Source organism: Ischnura elegans, chromosome 8 (genome assembly GCF_921293095.1).
Source record: "Ischnura elegans chromosome 8, ioIscEleg1.1, whole genome shotgun sequence".
NCBI lineage: Eukaryota > Metazoa > Arthropoda > Insecta > Odonata > Coenagrionidae > Ischnura > Ischnura elegans.
Genome location: NC_060253.1, coordinates 35397381 through 35417831, shown reverse-complemented (window position 1 = coordinate 35417831; position 20451 = coordinate 35397381). Strand labels below are relative to the sequence as shown.

The 20451-nt window shown below is 37.4% G+C and overlaps 1 protein-coding gene across 1 annotated transcript in view; it reads left to right on the top strand.

Moving 5' to 3' along the window:
* Positions 1-20451, top strand: part of LOC124163275 (sodium-coupled monocarboxylate transporter 1-like) — a 40474-nt gene that overhangs the window by 17451 nt on the left and 2572 nt on the right. The window contains exons 3-14 of the mRNA XM_046540069.1: positions 1274-1433; positions 3242-3307; positions 3544-3595; positions 3696-3763; positions 5771-5925; positions 9487-9627; positions 13134-13242; positions 13640-13749; positions 15030-15213; positions 17315-17401; positions 17863-18053; positions 18939-19167. Coding sequence (XP_046396025.1) covers positions 1274-1433; positions 3242-3307; positions 3544-3595; positions 3696-3763; positions 5771-5925; positions 9487-9627; positions 13134-13242; positions 13640-13749; positions 15030-15213; positions 17315-17401; positions 17863-18053; positions 18939-19167 — 1552 coding nt within the window. The remainder of the gene's footprint in view (positions 1-1273; positions 1434-3241; positions 3308-3543; positions 3596-3695; positions 3764-5770; positions 5926-9486; positions 9628-13133; positions 13243-13639; positions 13750-15029; positions 15214-17314; positions 17402-17862; positions 18054-18938; positions 19168-20451) is intronic.

Sequence of the window (20451 nt, the reverse complement as noted above, 5' to 3'; positions counted from 1 at the left end):
AATGTTTCGCTTAGGAGGGACCACGTGCTTCGCCGTCCAACGGTTTAGTTTCGACCCACACACCGAGTACGAAATACGGTTGAATGAAGTAGAGGTTCGGCCTGCCGTCATTAGATGCATGGGGCACTCATATTTTTACCACAAACAGGAGAACGGTGAACGCAAACTAGCCGTTCGATTTTTAAGCTCAATGTTTTAATCTGTCTTCACGCATATCAAAATTAAACGTAATGGGTTAAAACTATTCCCTCTTATCCCCCTCCACTCAATTTCTTTAATCGAAGCTTAACTGTCAGCAGCTGAGTTTCGATTCATTTAGTTTCGTTCCTGGAAGTAAATTTTCGCCCCGGGACAACACTAAACTCATTGGTGATTTTAATTTCGTGCGGGAACGACTCTAAACCTACTGTCGGCGTAAAAATGATGTGCCGCTGTACTTTGCAAATTTATATCTGGACTTCAGTGCATGCCATAATAATAAATAATACTTCCTTTTAAATGAAATTTTATTTTCAATTCTGATTTATTTTTTGTTTCATGAAAAATTAAAAAATGTAGACACACGAGTGCAATAAATGACTCCGCGCACCATTAAATTAGCCACTTTGTCAACTTCATGAACTTTGTACCTCAACCTAGGGTAAACTAGTGCGTGTACAACATTCATCTTCCACAATAAGTTGAAATCATTAATGTAGATTAATAAAATGGCCTTTTAGTATTTTTATAACACATATTTTGTTGTAAAATAACGAAAATTTTTAAACATTATCTAGTCCCACAGTTTTCCTCGAAAGAAAAAATAAAATTCATAGAAACACTTCCTAATTTATTTGCAATTTTTCTATGATCCATAATCTATAACAATATTGATATTTGTGAATGTCAATAACTTTTATTAATATCATGTTGCCAAACGGGGCCGCGCCAGGCCAGTGCCGGTTACCAGGAGGCAAAGTTTCGCGCGCAAAACGTGGCAACGCAGCATTCGTTCGCTCCGGCGTAATTTTTTAATGTCCATGTATAATATATACACTATACGGATCATAGATAAATTACAAACAAATTAAAAATTGTTTCTATTAATTTTATTTTTTCTTTCGGGGAAAACTGTAGGACTAGATCATGTTTAAACATTTTCGTTATTTTACAACAAAATATGTGTTCTAAAAATAAGCAAAGGCCATCTTATTAATTCAACATTAATGTTTGAAACTTATTGTGGAACTTCCCGTGAAATTAATGAGCAATTCTCTTTCCGTTTCACCTCTAGTTACATCTCTGGTGTGTCCAGTCTCGGGGTCCCTGCCGAAGTCTACACCTACGGAACCCAATACGGTTTGGTTCTAGCCGCTGAAATCTGTGTCTGCCTCTCCGTAGCCTACGTCTTCATGCCCGTCTTCTACAATCTTCAGCTAACTTCAGTCTATAAGGTATTGATAGGCTGAAGTTTATAGTATTATAGAGAGAATGGCTAACTTTCAAGCACGTACGAATCATCTGGTTATTCTGAAAGATAACGATTCCTTTTCAAATATGAGGTCTTTATGGGCAGTGGGTTCTTTTGACTCCTCTTATATTATTGAGGTCATAAATAGAAGGGCATGATAATAATCAAAAGAGGGACCCATACCAGAGGCAAATTATGGGGGTCCAGGGGTCTGCAGCCCTGGAAAATTGAAAAGATGGTTTACCTTCTCAATCTTCACGTTGGCTCTCCAATTATTTCTTTATATCACCAGCTTGAAATTAAATATTTAAATACAATATATGAATATCTAAAAGCCAATTTTCTACGCATATCAGACCTCAGACATATCATCGCGAAGAGGTTTTGAATACCACTAAGGCGCTGCAGAAAGTGACGACCCCCCCCCCCCCCCCCCAGATACCCCCACAAAAAGAGCGACTTGAAAATGCCCCTTGACGCATATTTGCCTCACTACTGGTCGAATTTTGTCATCTTTTTTGTAACTAAGAAAACAATGAGGTGAAATTTTAAAATTTTATAAATATTTAGAAAATTTTATGCAAACTATTCCCAGTATATACTTTATATAACGTCCACATTTCAAGGTAATGGTATAAGTTAACTCTTGCTCCGTCACCAAATCAGAGTGGTCGAGCGGGAGGTATGCGTTATTTTATGTATGTATGAATATTGTCGTCGGTCGAATTTTGTCTTTCTCATGCCTTATTACCTATTTCAAACTATTTTATGATCCTGGATTTTTATGGTATACATACATGAGAGTAAACATTTAACAGCATCTCAACCCTTAAAATTTAGCCGTGCATAAAATGCTAAATCGAGTTTCCATTCATATTTCTAATCATAAGGGACATACCACTCTCACACCAAAAGATGTTGTTCCCTTAGGGTCCTGTCCATATTGCAACGAAAATTTCTGAATGGGTTTTTATTCACCTCAACCTGACACCGTTTTACGTAAAATAATTTGTAGTGCGTTTTGATTGAATTTTAACTTTTTCGCATTTTTTGCCAATAAAAGTTCTTTGAATCATATAAATCCGTTAATTTTTCCACCGAACTGTCGTAGAGCCATGATTTATGGCTTACTTTAAAGGTATGACTTTGCGTAAGACAGAGCATGTGTAAATATTCAATTTCTATATTTTTTCTATATGTTTTTATATTTAAATGTTTAAAAACATTTTAATTAACTTTTCTCAACTAATCCATCGCAGAATTGGCCCACACTTGTATTTTATATTCTATCAATATGTATGCGGGAGAAATTTTTAATTTTTAAAATTCCAATTATTAGTTTAAAATTTATTTTTCGAATGGTAAATTAGATGTTCTGGCATCGTACACATAGCGTACAGCACGAGATATACTGCTGTAAGCCAATACCACACGAAGCGTGCAGCAACTGTGCTTTTAGTGAAGTCTGGCCTACTTCTAACGTACACCAACGGTAACTGTGAAGTAGTAGGTACCCGAAACGTATTCATGCATGAAAAGGGATGAGGTGGCAAGTCGTCACTGGCATAAAACATTCAGTCTACGCTTAGTGCACGGTTCGTTTTTACTCTAAAGCTGTAAAGCTACCCGCTATTATGCTAACGCGTACCTACATTTCGGGTACTCTACTTGCACAATGCGAGGAGCGCAAAATATCTATGCTACAATTTACGTAAGTTACAATTTTCGGAAGGTTTGTTTGCTACTTTTATTTTCAATGTCTAAACTATGTATATTTTTCTTCTTTTGCAGTATCTTGAACTGAGGTACGACCAAAAAGTAAGACTACTACTGTCCGGGATATCTATTGTTAGTATGGTAAGTGGCTATTAATCATATTTCGTTGATTTAAGCAGATGCGTTTTACAGATTTGAACAATAAATCACGTTTATATACATATATCCAGTTTGAAAACCATCGACTAATTTTGCTAGATACTGAGAAAATAGTTTTTTGGAGGCCATAGACTATTGCAAGGATTGATTTTTCTTAAAAATAGGAATGTAAATATCACGCCTTAGAATACGATATTATGAGGTTGTTTCTCTTGCAGGTACTATATATTCCTTTGATGATCTACGTGCCTGCTCTGGCATTCAGCCACGGTAAAAAAAATTGTGTGATTTTATTTTTGGTGAATTAGTGATTAGTCTTTTCGATAATTGTCATGCCCTATTCATTTGCATTTTTTATTTCCTTACACAGTATCCGGCGTCAATATCTACGTTACATCTCCCGTGATATGTGCTGTTTGTATATTTTACACGAGCCTGGTAAGTTTTACCTATACCTTGCCCACATCTCTCTCTTCTACTTCAATTGATGTTCATATTCTCATAATTTTACTCTCACGTTGCCCCCAAAAAATAGGATCTTGTAATTTAGTAGCCATCCTCTTTTTTCTTATTGTTAATTAAATTTTAAAGTCATCTTGATTTCGAAGAAAGAATTGCCATCATATTTGTTTTTCAAAGCATCAATATCCCATCAATAATTGATCTACAAATTAATTGTATTGGAGTTGTGGCGATTGCACGGCAATATAATGGAGACGTTCCGACTCGCAACGGCGCACCGCGCGCCCTCTGCGGACGTCCATGGAACTCCCCGGAAAACAGCGGCGAAGCGATGCGCGCAAGTTCCCGAGGTGTTCCCGAGGGAGTTGCTCGTGAAGGAGTTGTGCACCAGGCAGTCTGGCCGAGTCACCGACGCCGCATATTACGCTCGTCGATGCCACATCGAAGCGCTTGCCTATCTGTACAGTTTAACCGACCAAATAAAATATAGTGAATCGTGCCTGCGTGTTACTATCACCTCCGTGAGCGTACGAAAGACGTATCCTACAGAGTTATTTTTTCAGACGAAAATGTCGTGAAGTTGATGGATTTCTCGGATATCGAAGTGAATCATCTGCAATGTTATGTATGCAAACTTTTCAATATTTTCCATGGATGAATCGATCTTGATTTAATTTAAAAACCGTCATCCAAATTTGATAATCCCTCCCAAAATCTTTCTCTGAGAAATTATAAATTCCATTGTACACCATCTGTGTATCCTTCTTTTAACACAACTGAGTTCTACGTGGAAACGTGCATGAAAATTAATTTTGTCATTTTGGAGTCACATTTTGTTTGCTAATTTTTTAAGGCCTAACTGCAGGGTACAGTAACGCGCACGAGTTGATGTGTGAATGCATGAACGATTTTGGTGCACAAGAACGAAACATGTACGAATACATGAACCTAATAAAAACAGGTTCCATATTCTGTTCTTGCGTTCGCACAAGTTGTGTGATAAATGGTGCATTTTCGTGTTCATAAAATTAGGCATTAACTCGAACGTGTTAACATATCGCTAACTCAGGCCTTTATAGAAAGTGATAAAGCATATTTGAAGAATGTCATTTATAAACATCGATGAAGCAGGCGTGGATCCATGCGAAATCGTTTGGAAAGGAACTTCCTGATCCCAGTTGTTATCATCGTTCTATGTATCTGTGTGTGTTTGACGAAGGGAAGGCAAGTGGACCGAAACGAAAATGTTTCGTTTTGACCCGGAGGGAAACGAAAATACGAGGCCTAGGTTTATTTTCATTCCAGCACGAAATCAAAATCACCAAGGAGTTTAGTTTTGACCCGCGACGAAACATTACTCCCAGGAAGGAAACTAAATTAATCGAAACTCTGCTGCTGACAGTTAAGTTTCGATCCCAGAAGTTGAGTGGAGGGGGATAAGAGGGAATAGTTTCGACCCATTACGTTTGACATACGTGTAGAGAGGTTAAAACATTGAGCTTAAAAATCGAATGGGCAGTTTGCGTTCACCGTTCTCCTGTGAGTGGTGAAAATATGAATGGGGCAATAGGCCACATGAATGTAATGACGGTAGGCCGAACCTCTGCTTCATTCAACCATACATCGTGCTCGGTGTGTGGGTTGACACTAAACTGTTCGAAGGTTAAGCACGTGGTCCCTCCGGTGCAAAAAAATCTGTGTTTCGTCTCGTCCCAGAGGTTTACTTTAGTTTCGACGCGAAGTAGTTTTAACTCTGATTTCGTTTCGACTTTGAGTTTAGCTCCCCGGGTTTAAGTCCTTTTTTTCGTTTTTACATTTCGCTCCCGGGAACGAAATGATTGAAATTTTACTGGTTCTGACTTTCCCTTCGTTTGCCTTTCCACCCCTGGTTTTATGATCGTCCTGACGATAACATTGGAACAAGGCATAACATAAAGAGGTTCACGCTTTTCCCCTGCGATTGATTCTTCTTCGCCTTTTAAGGGTGGTCTGAAGGCTGTCGTGTGGGCAGACACGGTGCAGTCTTTCAGCATGCTGGCCGGAGTGGTGGTGGTGTGTATTATGGGAACCATTGGTGCCGGGAGCATGGCCAACGTCTTCGAAAAGAACTATAAGAGCGGACGACTCGAGTTCTTCAAGTGAGTCTTCTCTTTCGTCTACATTTATTTTCACACAACTTCGCTTGCAAGCCGCCTAAATAGGTGGGTGGCATGGGTGTTATGACTACAACCGTTACCAATAAAAAAGAAAAGGCGCGCGTGGAAGATATTTTACTATTGAGTCCCACCTAAACTCTGTTCATTTTATCTGTGCTGATGAACTGGTGTGGCTAAAGCAAGTGGAGGTGAGGGGAGGGAATGTTTCTTGACACGTGACTTTCCATTTGCCAATCAGAAAAATAGCAGGTGTGGCCTCAGTCAGTCACACACAAACCTCCGTCGAGTTAACATCGTGAATCTGCTCGTGGAGCAGTTTTGCCAAACCTCTCCTTACATGTCTTTAAGTATGCCTTTCACCAACGGTGTCTCATTCAGCGTGGTAGCTGACAATGTCATGGGCTTCTTTGAAAGGATTATCATCAATAACTTCCAAATGAGTAGATATATTGTCTCGGCGCCGACCTTTTCATTGACATAGTAGGGCGGCTATGTACATTTGGCAAAATTAAGTTCGCTCCTCCTCTCTATCTCTCGGTACTACCCCTCCCCCATTAGCGAAGACTTCCGAGTGTGTCCGAGCTTTCACGAAAGCTCACCCGCAAACATAAAGTGAATATATTATGGCATTAATTTAACACTTTGCGTGCTATGGGTATAATATTACGCCATGTGAAATCCTTTGATTTTTGCCACGGGCATAATATTACGACATGCGTCTTTTGACAAATCGCACTTTGCTATTTTTAGCAAAATGGTACCAACATCTTCTAAAAACACAAAATCAAAATTCATGCTTTAAAATGATACCAAACACATATCCCTCGCATCAGAGGTTGATTGTTAAGAGATAACACAAAATTATTGAAAATGGCCAGCACCAGGGCACAGATCTTCAGTAAAGTCAGCACAGACAGTGTTAAATACTTTATTTTTCGGAGGAAAATGAATTTCTACGCCTAATCGCATGATCAAATATTTCTCTTATTTTAGCGTTGCTGTTGGACCAAGAAATATACTTAAGTCCCTGGATGATGTCCTCCGTGTTGCTCTTAAAGATATCTGATCTTAATAGCTCAAGCGATGAACGGAAAATAGAACCTGTTCTAATTTGGTTCATGCATTCGTACATTTTCCCTTCCGGTCCACAAAAGTCATTCACGCAAACAGACATTAACTTGTACTTGTTAATAAATCGTGTAAACATGTCTTAAGGCAGTTTTTTGACTAGTCGCGTCGCTGGCAGTCCATATACGCGTCCGTAAACTGCGCCAATGCTGTGTTCGGTTGTCAGCCCGAAGAACTCTTCAGAGTGAGCTGTCGGCTCCATTCAATCATCCACGGGCATCCTGTGTTTTGATTTTATACATATTTAATGGCTTTTTATGTGCTTGGAATGAACCGAATGGAACGGATGAAACAAAGTCACATAATTTTTCATACTCTGTTAAATGTTGAGGTGTGTATATTTTGATGAGTTATCCCTTTGTATAACCGAATTGATGGAATTGAAAATACAGAAAGCTTCCATTGCAGTCAGGCCTTCCTTCTGGGTAACTAAGAAGGCATTCCGGTAGAAAAAGGGCTCTGACCTCCTGGGAATTTTTTTCTGAACAGATGGGAAGACTTGCGATATAGTAACCATACATACTGTATATACATACCATATTGTATACATTCCTATAAAATTGTCATGACAATTGTATAAGAATGTATACAATTTTTATTCAGGTTTATACAATTTTTTCACAGGGGTATACCCCTTAGGGTCGACAGTGACTTAGAAGGTTAAGTCAGTGAATTCCCAGTGGATGGTAGCGGATGCAAGCGTTTAAAATGGAGGGGAGGAAAAATCTTTGAGTCACCCTTCTCATAGGATGGTTTTCTATTTCCTCAAGAACAGTAAATTAGTATAGTATTTCGAGCCTGCCGCGTGAACGGCACTGAAATTTACATGACTTAAGCCAAAAAAATGAAAAAAGCCTCTGTACCGGGTATCCAATCACAAGCCTTTAGGTTTCCGGGCTACTAAGCAATGCCGGTTCCTGAATTCCCGTGGATATTGTACCGAGGTTCTCGGTAATAGATGTTAGCCATTTTCTATATATTATATTACCACCATGTGCTCCTTTAGCGCAGGTTTGAGGCTCTCAGTCGGTTGTGGCTTCATTGAAGTCCTTCTCTTCCCGTGTTGCCATCCTCAATGGACCACCTAACATCTAGTACTATGAGCTTCGGTTAGATTTCACGCATGGTCTTAAATGATTTAGAAAACCCTCAATGCCCATTACCTTTCCAATCTCGAAGTTGTCATGGAGAAAACGAGAATGGGAGTTGTTGATTTTGACTGTTGAGGGAAAAGAACACAAAAGTTCGCGATTTTATATATAAAATCTTCCGAAAAAATAAAGAAAAGAAACGTAATAAATTGTAAGTTGTGGTTTGGAAAATTAATTCAATCGCTGCTATACGACAAATTATTGAGGGCAGAATATAAATTTCATAATTCGGGACTGTAATCGTGAAATCTATGCCACTGGTAATACTCTTCCAGCAACAATAAAAACCAGGTTTTAGACAATAGAATTTTCCAGTTCCAAAATTGTCCCCTAGGAATCGTTCGTAGCACGAATAATAATTATTATTATTTATTACTTAATCGCCGCATCCTGTTAAGTCAGCAACACTCATGACGGTAATAACCCGCGTGTTGCCTACAGAAGTTGTTCACCTTAAAGGTGTCCATACTAAAGTGTATAGATATTTGTGGAATTTGAATGTTGTGAAACTCCTTAACTCAGCTTCCTAGAAAGCTATTTCACATAAAATCCGTTTCCGAATCGATACCTTGCTTCATTGAGCGTAGAGTCTCCTGGAGGACCAATTCATATCTGGCTAAAACATTGGGCACATAAATATCTTACCAAATGCTTCCCAGAACATGGATTCGCACCAAATGAATGTGTTTATTTCAGCAATTGGGGATCGAGTTTGCTCCAAAATGAGCCACTTGCATTGCGCACAAAAAAAGGTTCTTGGGATCCAATTCATTTCCGTAGAACACGTCAAACATAAAACTTGCATGTACAGATCAACTGATGCCATGAAAATTGCTGTCTTGTTTTAAGCATGTCTTTTGAAACTGATTTGCAGAGCACTGCCGAGTTTAGCATATGGAATTTCTTGCTTTGTTGTGTATTACATTAAGTAGAAACGTCCACATGAAAATGTTTGGATGTTCAAAAAGCACAGGGAGTACTTGGTGGTTCTCTTACTAAACTCATTACTTCGAATGCTTTCTTTACTGGAGATCACGATGTATCCAATGCATCTGGTAACAGGCTAACTTGCGGTCAGTTAGAGAGCTTGACTCAAAGTATCCGCAGTTTAAAAATTGTGTGTTTTCGACCTAAACATCAGAAGTAATTTTGCTACCTACTGGCATCAGCTATCCAGGGTTAAAATTTCGGGACACAATTTTTCTCCAGTCTGTATAATGGTGTGCAGACAAATGTTTCAAATCTTGCATCTTTCCTTCTGCAGTATGGATCTGAATCCTCTAGTCCGCCATACCTTCTGGACAGTGTTCATAGGGAATTTTTTCATGGGGCTGTTCCATTGTGCAGCTTCTCAGGCAATCCTCCAGCGCTGTCTTGCACTGCCAACCCTCAAGAAGGCCAGAAGGTAAGCCACTGATGTGACCATTGCCATGTCAACCGAAGTCAGAAATTGTTGTCCAATTTTGAAAAAATTTTTTTCAAATTGATGAATTCTTCTCGAGTTTTCAACCCGGTTAACTCAGTCATATATTTCAATATTTCGGAAAACAACTTGGTTTCCATTTTTAACCCTAGAACGACGGACTGGGTCCAATGGACCCAGTTGGTAGTTATAAAAGTTTATAATTATGCCAAAAATGCACGAAATTCATTTTGACGCTGTGACTTCTCCTATATGTGTGTCCTCTTTAACATAGCACGAAATGGCGAGAATGGGTTCATTACTTTTTATAGTATACTAGAAAGTTACATAATGGGCGGACTGGGTCCATTGGACCCAGTCGGCTATTTTCAATGCTATGGGTAATTTATTTCAACTTCTCAGCAATTTTCTTATTTAATTTGTATTTTTGTGAGATTCAATTTGTATGGAGTTATGAACAAATTGTTTTAGGCGATATTTATTACCATTTAGTGGGTAATTTTTGTGGATTGGCATGAAGCCTTTCGTATGCTCTTACAATGTCACATTTAAAAAAATGGCGGTCAGAAAAATGTATCCACATCGTTTCGTAATGGGTGGTTTTTGCAACTTTCTCCAGTTTGATGCATACACAGTGTGAATTTTCTACATTCAGTACCATAATTTGTCAGTTTTATATGTGAGACCGTTCACCTAGAGTCTGAGGTGCTTTCATGATGGTCAGTCAGAAGTTACGCTCGCAAGCTGGAGTGGTCTTGCTGCCTGCCGACATATGCAGTTATTCCACCTACCTAACTGAAGACATTGAAGAATTTGAATTCCATCATTTTATTTTGATGCCGTCCATGGTAAGTACAAACCTTTATGGGTTATATAAAAGATTATACTTTTCCATTGCAATGTACTTCTTCAGTATTTACCTCATTTATCAAATCGTTTACTCCTCAGATAGATTAGTTTGATGAAGTGGTGTATTGATTTCCATCTACTATGATATACAGCAGTTTTATTATTCCTATCTTTACAGGATGCTTGGTGGTACCAAATTTCGTGTAGTGAGGTATTGATGTGACTGAATTCATAGAGTGACTATTGATTTACTGTGTCATTGAGGAGCTAAGAAATCGAGGTAATTTTTGAGGTTATAATAAAAATAGCATTTTTTATAATTATCATCAAAATAAATGTACTGGTAAAGTTATTGAGCTCTTTGAATTGCTTGATGGTATGAGAAACATAATACGTGACAGTGTTTTGCAAATTTTTACCTCCATTCACAACTAAGGAGTAGCACGAACAATGTTATCTTCCATTATATCTAAGTAAAGTTTGGAATGAAAAATTGATAAATATCATTGTCACTTTATTCACAGGCTTGCTAATAGTGACACACACTTAGAGTAAATTCATCTAAAGATTGCAGAAGGACGTGTTCAGCTTCTAAACATACAGCGCTGACAGGAGGAGGGTAGTAGTGACTCCGGTGGAGATGAAGCCTCAAATGTTGAATAAGGATGGAGAAGAACTGAACCGTAGGCGACTTTTCTTCATCTTGCTGAGAAGATGGTAGAAATACGAAAATGGGGACTTCCTATTGGGAGAAAATTTTTATTTCACGCAATCTGAAAGAGGAGTGATAAGCAAAACCTCATGCCATTAAAAAGGATAGAACGCGAAGGCGTAATATTTTGCGTCATATCCTGTACGCCGTGCGGAATTTTTATTCTGTCTTCTGCTCTTTTGCTAATTTTGCGTCCTATCATATTTGATACTGTTAGAAAAAGGACCACCATTGAAAGGCATATAGTTTTCAAGCTTTGTAGAATGAAGAAAATGACTCTGAAATAAATAAGGTTCTGGAATATGCTAATCCTTATTGTTTTTACAAGTCAAAAATGAAGTTTCACAACTTTTGAGTAAACTAGACGGGCGACCAATATTCAACAGTATAATAGGAACGGATAGTCAAAAAATTACTGCGGGTTATTCGATTTGATAATGCGGCAGAAATGAGGAAAAGCAAAGACGAAGAAAAGTTGCACACTATTAGAGAGATATTTGATGGGCGGAATGAATATTGGAAATATGCATTCGTGCTAGGATCCTGCATGACAGTTGACAAACAGTTATTGATGCTCTGTGGGGGCTGTACCTATAGACAGTTTGTTTCATCAAAATCAGGAAAGTATGGAATTAAAATTTTGAATAAAATTAAAATTTTGGCTGCAAGTGGTAGAAGTGATTCATACAAGTGGAGTATCCAACTATCAATAGGTAGAGACTCTAATAAAAGCCAAGAGGTCAATCGAGGGAAAAGATTAGTTACAGTTATGGTTCAGGGACTAATCAGCCAGAAACATAATATGTGAAAGAAGGCCGCCTACTACTTTCCAAAGGTTTAGCGATTGTAGAGATCATGAGGTAAAATAAACGAAGGATTCCACCCGATCTCACGTCTATAAATGCCTTACAGCCTACAGGGTTTCCTAACAAAAAGGTATCTCATGGAATCCAAGAAAAATCAAATTATCGGAGGAATTGACATCGTGAAAAAGAAAATGTGACACACTCCTTTAGAATCTAGGAAATTAAGTGTCGTAATTGCAACTACAAAAAGGATAGAAAGACACGAACATCCTCTTCACGATGTGCACAAAATATATGCCAATAGCATTCAAAAATTTTATGCAAACGATGCTTGTAGTAGTATATCAGTTTTTAATAACATCTGTAAATGCATGATGCTTTTATTTCATTAAATTTGTTGCATATCTTATTTATCATTGAAATAAAACCATTTTGTAATTTGTGTTAATGTAATTTTGCTAATAAGCATTTATAAAAATGGGAAAGTTGGAGTGATATTTCTGGAAGAGGGAATAATATTATGCTTTGCTGCAATAATAGCTTCCAAAAATATTTTAATAGCAATAAAGACGTGAAGAAATATGTTGAGGAAGTAAATAAGATGGAAATCATCACTTAACTCAGCCTAAATTCATCATAAACCGGTAATATTGTGGAAAAAAAGTTTTAGGGTCCATTGGACCCCGTCAGGCTACTACGCGATAATTGTTTTCCAGTCTTCCTAGGGTTAAGGTGTTTTGCCAGGGATGCCTACTTACAAAAAATATTGGGGGGGGGCCCAAACCGGGGATCTTGCCCTGGAAAATTTTATAAGTAGTGAGTTTTAAGTTTTTTAGAAGATTTGTGTGATCAACATTAGAACCCTGATAACTCGAGTCTCGACATCTGGACACTCCGGGGAAAATTGACAAGCCTGACACTTTTTTTCCTCACACCCATAACGAATTTTTGAGGGGGCTCGGGCCCCCTCAGGCCCCATGGAGTCGGCACCACTGTGTGTTACTCAATGAAAGTCCAATTTCACACTAAACCGGATCTACCCTTTAAAATGAGAAGAATTCATCAATATAATTCATCAGGAGAAATTAAAATCGTTTATGTCTTTTGAAATTGATTTGCAGAGCAGTGCTGAGTTTAGCATTTGGAATTTCATGCTTTGTTGTGCTTTTCGTTTACACTGGAATGGTGATATATGCCAACCACCATGAATGTGATCCCGTGAAATCAAAGGTAAGTACATGGAAATTAATAGTATTCCTTTTAGTAAAATGCTTACTTATATTAATTTCTATTTACTTTATATGTTTATCTTTTTTATTTACTTTATCAAAATAATATTTTATGATCTTATTATATAATAAACATCATTATAATGACAAATTATTTTTTAAATACATTGTTGGTTTTTTTTATACTCGGCCTAGCAAGTTTTTTTTGATTAATCTCAGCATGGTTTCAGAAAATATTGCTTGCTTCTTCTGTTGGAGATATTTTTATTAGAAGTTATTGATATATTATAGACATAGTATTTAAATTTAATATCCCTAACGCCTCAGTATATCTCTGCTTAAAAAATAGAATTCATAAATTAGTTTCAAATAATTCCAATATATTTTACAATTTCCAGAAAATTCGAAAATCAGATCAGATCCTGCCCTATCTTGTGATGCAATTTGGTGACAAAATACCTGGTCTCCCAGGGCTTTTCATTGCTGGAATATTTAGTGCATCACTGAGGTGAGAGTATAATTAGTAGTAAATTCATCATCATCACTGGTCAACAATCCTAGGATTGGTTTGATGCAGCTCTCCACTTAGTTCTCCTATCAGCTAATCTTTTCACACCTACGTATTTCTTCTCTTTCACATCCTTCTTTACTTGTTCCAGATATTTCGCTCGAGGTCTTCCTTTTCCGTTCTTGCCTTTCACTTGTCCCTTGACGATTGTCTTCATCAGGCCATCATGTCTCAAGATGTTGCCTATAAGGTTGTTCCGTCTTCTTTTTAAGGTTTTCATGAGGCTTCTCTTCTCTCCTACTCTTCTTAGGACTTCCTCGTTACTAACTCGGTTGATCCATTTGATCTTCATCATTCTTCTGTAGCACCACATTTTGAAGGCCTCTATCCTTGCTTTCTCCACTTTGGTCATTGTCCATGCCTCACTTCCGTATAGGAGCATATTCCAAATGTAGGTTCTTAGAAATTGTTTCCTTACTTCCAGATTTAAGTTTCCGACTGTGAGCAGGTATCTCTTTTGGTGGAATTCTCTCTTCCCCTGAGCTATTCTGCTGATAATTTCTTTCTTACTTCTTGTTTACTTTCTTACTTCTTTCTTACTTCTAGTTGTAAATTATCAGTAAATTAAAGAAGTGTTTTTAATGAGGACCTCTATGTTATTTTTTATTCAAGAACTCGCCATCTGCCTCTTCTCTTATGCTATCTATTATAGTATGGTGCAATATTTTGGCAGTTTTTTCTCTGAGTGCTTTACTTCGTAAGATGACAATATACATCGGTAAAAATGAAATTTTTTTCCAAATCAGTTTATTTTTTCTCTCAGAAATGCTGCTTTAAAGCCAGCATGCTATGCTATGCCAGTATGCAGGTCACATTGTGAGATAACTTTCAGATATCTATTGTGTTCTCATTATACATATATACCTTAAAACTTCTATTTCTTTATAATTATGCTTAAAATCATGAATTATAGGCTTCTATATCTTTCAACACTTCATCTACAATTTTAATTATATTACTCGAATATATATTCATTCATTGTACTATAATCCTAATATTGGTATACTGCAGCTCTTGAACTCTCCTTTTCAAAAACATTTATATTTACCTTCAGTTCCCTGATATTCTTTTTCTTTGAAACTCTCTTCATTTCCCCTGAATATTTATTTTGTTTTCATTATATAGTACCCATCTCTACATAAAACTTAATAGCACATCAAATTTGATTGTTGGAGTGGTGAATCACCCTCGTCCATGGAAAAATTAATAATCTGTTTTAGTTCCATGTCAACCTTGCTGAATGCTGCCACTGCAATGATTTTAGAGGACTTTATAAAACCTTGGTCCGGTATAAAAATGTCTGAAAAGCAGGCCAGCACAATATTGAAGTTCATAGTCCTCATATTGGGGATCATTTGCACAGCTCTTGTCTTAGTCGTCGACAGACTGGGAGCAATTATCCAGGTGGGTGAGCAGATAATTAATCTTCTAGCTTTTATCCATGTCGTTTTATTTTGTCTGACCCCATGCTCTTGATATTGTTTAGCTATGGGGGTTGTGCGTGACACTAAGGGCCCCCGCGCACTGGCAACTTTTACAAAGCAACTATTTAGTTGCTTTGAGGAAGTCCCTATGGAACACACGGCAGTTGTGGCAACTAAAAAGTTGCCCGTGCGCGGGGCTACAGTCAATTTCGTGTGTTTCATTTGAACATCCACAAAGCAACTAAATAGTTGCTTTGTAAAAGTTGCCAGTGCGCGGGGGCCCTAATAGGAATTGATAATGATCAATTTGGCTGTCACTTGGAGAGAATTCATGCTGAATGAAATATACACTTTGTCAGTTATCACAGATTTTATTGAGTATGATTAAGGTGGATTCCGGGGGGGGGGGGGGGGGGGGGGGGGGAGGGGGAACAGGAATCCCCACTAAAATTTTATCTGATTAAAAATTTTTGGAAAAAACAAAATTGGAATCCCCAACGTATATGTGCTTGGGACAAGGGATAAGGGTGATAGATGGATGAGGTTGGGGTGGAGTAAGAGGGTGGTTGGGGAAGTGGTTGGGTTGTTTAATTATGTTTGAGAATGGAAAGTCTGGGAAAGTTAGCTGGCAGGGGGTAGGGGAATTGGTTTGATGGGGGGTAAATTATCCCTCACTATCTGGCACTATCCCTCTGCATTATTTTTTTTTAATAATTGCTATGGAAAAAAATGTCCTCTGGACCAGAAACAGAACCATGGACCTTTGCCTTCCCAAATTCCGAATCAAGAAACCATAGCATAGTGATCTGCCTAGCTACTCATTGTCAGATAGCTTAAGGTCAGTGGTTCGATTCCTGGTGCAGAGGAATTTCTTCCACGACATTTATTATGAATTTCACGGTGGTTCATATGGTAGGTCAAAATTTGACTATATTAGATACATACATTAACTCAGTGGTATATGAAAACAATCAGATTATAACATCAAAAATACCATAATTACAAATTACATGAATTTAGTGTGCCATATGAAAAAAAGTTGTGCCTAAGCAACAATGTTAATCAGCATCAGGCTTCACATATAAAAATTATTAAAATGTTATAGAGCTCATCATACAAATCGTAAAAAATACAGTACCTAATAAAATACAATATTTTATGGGAATGAAAAAAATATATCAATTCATGAACACTCCATGTTGAATCAAAAAACCTTTTCACCACATTCAATGATGCATTTGCGCCTGACAACATAGCACAGGGACAAAACTGGTCAATGTTAAAATTATTTTTGTGAAATATACAAGGTTTTGTGATTAAACATAAAGTATGTAATTTCACAAATTCACATCTCCAACTATCCATTTTATGGATACCAACTCCATTTTTATTCAATTATTTACAGATATTTAATCTATTAAGATATCCTGGTCAAAATAATGATGTAGTGTACTCTGGTGAGGTAAACATTTTTTTCAATTGGATTAAAAAAGCATTTGGCCTATGCAGACGTTGCCAGTAATCACACATTGGCAGCATATACATGTTTTGGATTTTCTGAGTTGGTTCCAAGAGTGCTTTAATGCATTCCCTTTAAGTTTGATCTCTTATATGAATTAAAGAGAAGCAAGAATCCCTATGAATATGAAATAATTTTAATAAATTTAAATCAATCTTTCCGGATATTTTATATCCTTCATCCGAATATTTTCGGACAAGTTACTTAATGAAAAAATAATATCATTTGGTTTTAACTAGTGATACATAGTAGAGTTACATAATTTGAAATTTTAAACATTTCTTGTTGTAGCTGGATGAAGAAGATTTGTTTTCCAACTAAACTTACCTACCTTTCCTTTCCCTTTTCCAAGTTCTTTCACTGAATTATGCTTTCATGTCTGATTCAATGACCCCATTAGCTGTTATATGGCAACATGACACACTTTTTTATTTCATGTTATCTTTGGACAAGTAACATTAGCATGTTTATGTATGTCGTCCTCATTTTGACATGTGCTCATGCATTTTATGTTTTTGAAGTCAATATTATTTGCATTACTCTGTGGAAATCAATTTTATAGGTCAGCAGGAGTCTTACAGGAATTTCAGCTGGTCCATCTTTGGGAATTTTTATATTGGGACTGCTGACGCCTTGGATGAATGCAAAGGTTGGTGATTAATTTGAAAAAAATTTTTTCCTCTCAAATTCTGAAGGGCTAAAAGTCTAAGATAATGCTTTGATGGCTATAACTTATTTTTCAGCCCATATGACGCACTTTTTTCATTCACAAATATACTTAAAAATAAGACAGCGTGTTCTTATATTAGGGTATAACTTCACCCTTTACTAATGCAACACACTGTGCATAGAGTATGGTTGTATTTACTACAATCATCATTAATAATCTGAAAACAAAACTTATTTCCCAATATTTTATGGTAGAGCTCAGTTTTATTTGTTAGAAATGATATTTTGAAAAAGTTCTTTCATCCTTTTCTATCTGATTCAAATATTTTTCACAAGATCAAACATGAAAAATCACAGTGAGTCTTACGTGTTTGTGGATCTTAGACCAGGATATATGGTAATTATTCTTGATTGATTGTCTTAATGTCTCTCCAATCCCAGGGTGCTCTCGTTGGTGGGATTGTGGGGTTCATCGTCAGTGCATGGGTGTCAGTCGGAGCTCAGATGTCAATTGCTAAGAAATGGCTGCGCTTTCCAATAAAACCTGTGACCCTTGAAGGATGTAGTCATCTTACTGGAATCAATCATACCAGTTTGACCTTTGGCACTGCTATCAACACTCACATTCCTGAGTAAGTACAAAATTTTAATCCTGTAAGTGCTCTCAGGTTCATTGAGAGTCCAATAAAGGGAAGAGCTTATTAAATTAAGCCAAAACCTTTGTTGTTTCTGCACCATATGCATCCAATCTACACCCTTTCTTTCCTTCAACATAAAGTCAGTGAGCCTCATATCTTGCAGCTTGCTATACTCTCAACCTAGGGAATGTTAATGACCCCTGGAGGTGGTCTCACCCCGCTGCCCATAACTGCATATTCCGTACATGCCTCTCTAAAGCCCTGTTTATACAATACATTAACGCGTGCGAGTGAATGTCTGTTTACATGAATGATTTTTGTGGACCAAAACGTATGAATGTATGAACCAAATTAGAACTGGTTTTATTTTCCATTCATGCATTTGCACAAGTTGGGTGGTTACACAGTGCATTTTTGCATTCATTCTCACAGTCATAAATTGAAACATTAACTCGTACGTGTTAATGTACCATATAAACTGGCCTTAAGATGGCAAGCTTGTCAACAGACCCATGCTTACTCTAGCCACATCTCAAGGCCCTTTATGTTGTGGGAATAGCAGGACAAGAGCAAAGAGTCTGACATGGTAGTCTGAGTTGTTTCCCCCACAATTCTTAAAACCATAACTCCAAATTGTCTTTTACTTTTGGTTTTGTTTCTGTTTGTTTTATTATTCTGTGTCTACGATGACCAGTTGGCTGCAATACAAAGACAGAAAGGAAGAAACGTAACGGCCAAAGCTAACAACGGAATTCAATTATTTTCGACCTATCACTAGCACTCTTTAACATGGTAGAAAACTGCACCAAATATAAAAATATATTTATACTACAATACAAAATATCATAAAATTAAATAAATCCTAATGACTCATTTCAGGCATGATGATGTTTTCTGGCTCTATCGAGTGTCCTACCTGTACTACACACTCATTGGATTCATTACAATGGGCATAGTTGGCATGATAGTTTCATACTTTACTGGATTTGAAAATGTTGAAACACTAGATAGGAACCTACTCTGTAAAATAAGCCATCGACTGCTGCCAAAGAAGATCTCCACTGATCATCCAGAGCCAACTGAGATAAAATTGCTTGAAAAAGAAAAGGTAGTGCCTCCAATTCACTTTTACATGTTATCTATCTTTCCTTCATCTTTTCCATCGCACATGCATGGGTGCACAATATTTGCCACCAAAGAAATCACCATGGATTAGGAATCAAACCACAGACCTTTGGCCTTCAGAGCCTCTGCATAGACCACTTGGCCATGGAGGTACATACATCAATTCCAATTGAAAAATTTACCAAGTTTCATACAGGGACAGATTCAGCATCAAATTTGGGGTGGAGGAGGGTTATGACCTGAGTCTGGAGATTATGTTATATGTAGGCTACACTCCACTATAAATACAACACAAACTTCTCTCACTTTTGGGACTTTTATCCATGAATTTTCATATACACTCCCTTTACAAGAATACAAAAGCTGTTAAACTAATAAAAATTAACAATTTTGATAAAATATGGGGGGGATTATGACCCCTGTGACCCTTCCACTCCCCCTCCCTAAATCTGCCCCTGGGTTCCTGGTGCTTGATGCAAGACTTTCCCGGTTCCAAAGATTTCTTCCATGGTCATTATTGAAAATTTAACTGCCATTTATGCATAAGCTTAAATTCATTCTTCTCATAGGAAAATTCCATTGGCTATTTGATATTCTCCATTGGTAAATTACCCCATTTTGAAATATAAATTAGATTTGCAAATGGTAGAAGCCTAATGACAGTGTCAGGATTCGTCCCTTCCCTTCAATTCTTATCTTTACCATGAAGACGTCGGGAACTCCTTATCATGAAGCCATCTCCTTCCTTTTTTCCTTGCTTTCATCCATCCTTCTTCCTCCTGGTGGTCTGAGAATATAAGTCTCTGACTGCTTGTGAGTTTATATCAGCAGGCCAACCAAGGGTTCCATTTCCATTCACGCAGCAAGACTTAAATATTCCTAATTCACTAGGTTTATCTATCGCCCCTCAAGAATCGCATTGAGTCAGATGTAAAGGGGTGGTATCATATAAATAGATGAGATGGGTTATAATGAAGGAGACATGAAATTCTGAGGAGAATTTTGTCAAGAAAAGTTCAGTGTTTCCAGGCAATCCTTTTTGATTGCAACAGTTTTGATAGTCTCAAGCATTTATTAGCCAAGGGCTGTGAAGTCTTAAGCACGAAACTAGACTTCATTTGGTGAACCAATTTTGAAAACTGCCTCGGAATAAGACATCTTGGTGGTGTAACTGGTAGCATACCAAACCCAGCAATAGGGAGATACAGGTTTAAATACTGCCTAAGGCAAATGATTTTTTTTATGGCGAATAGGACTCGAACACTTT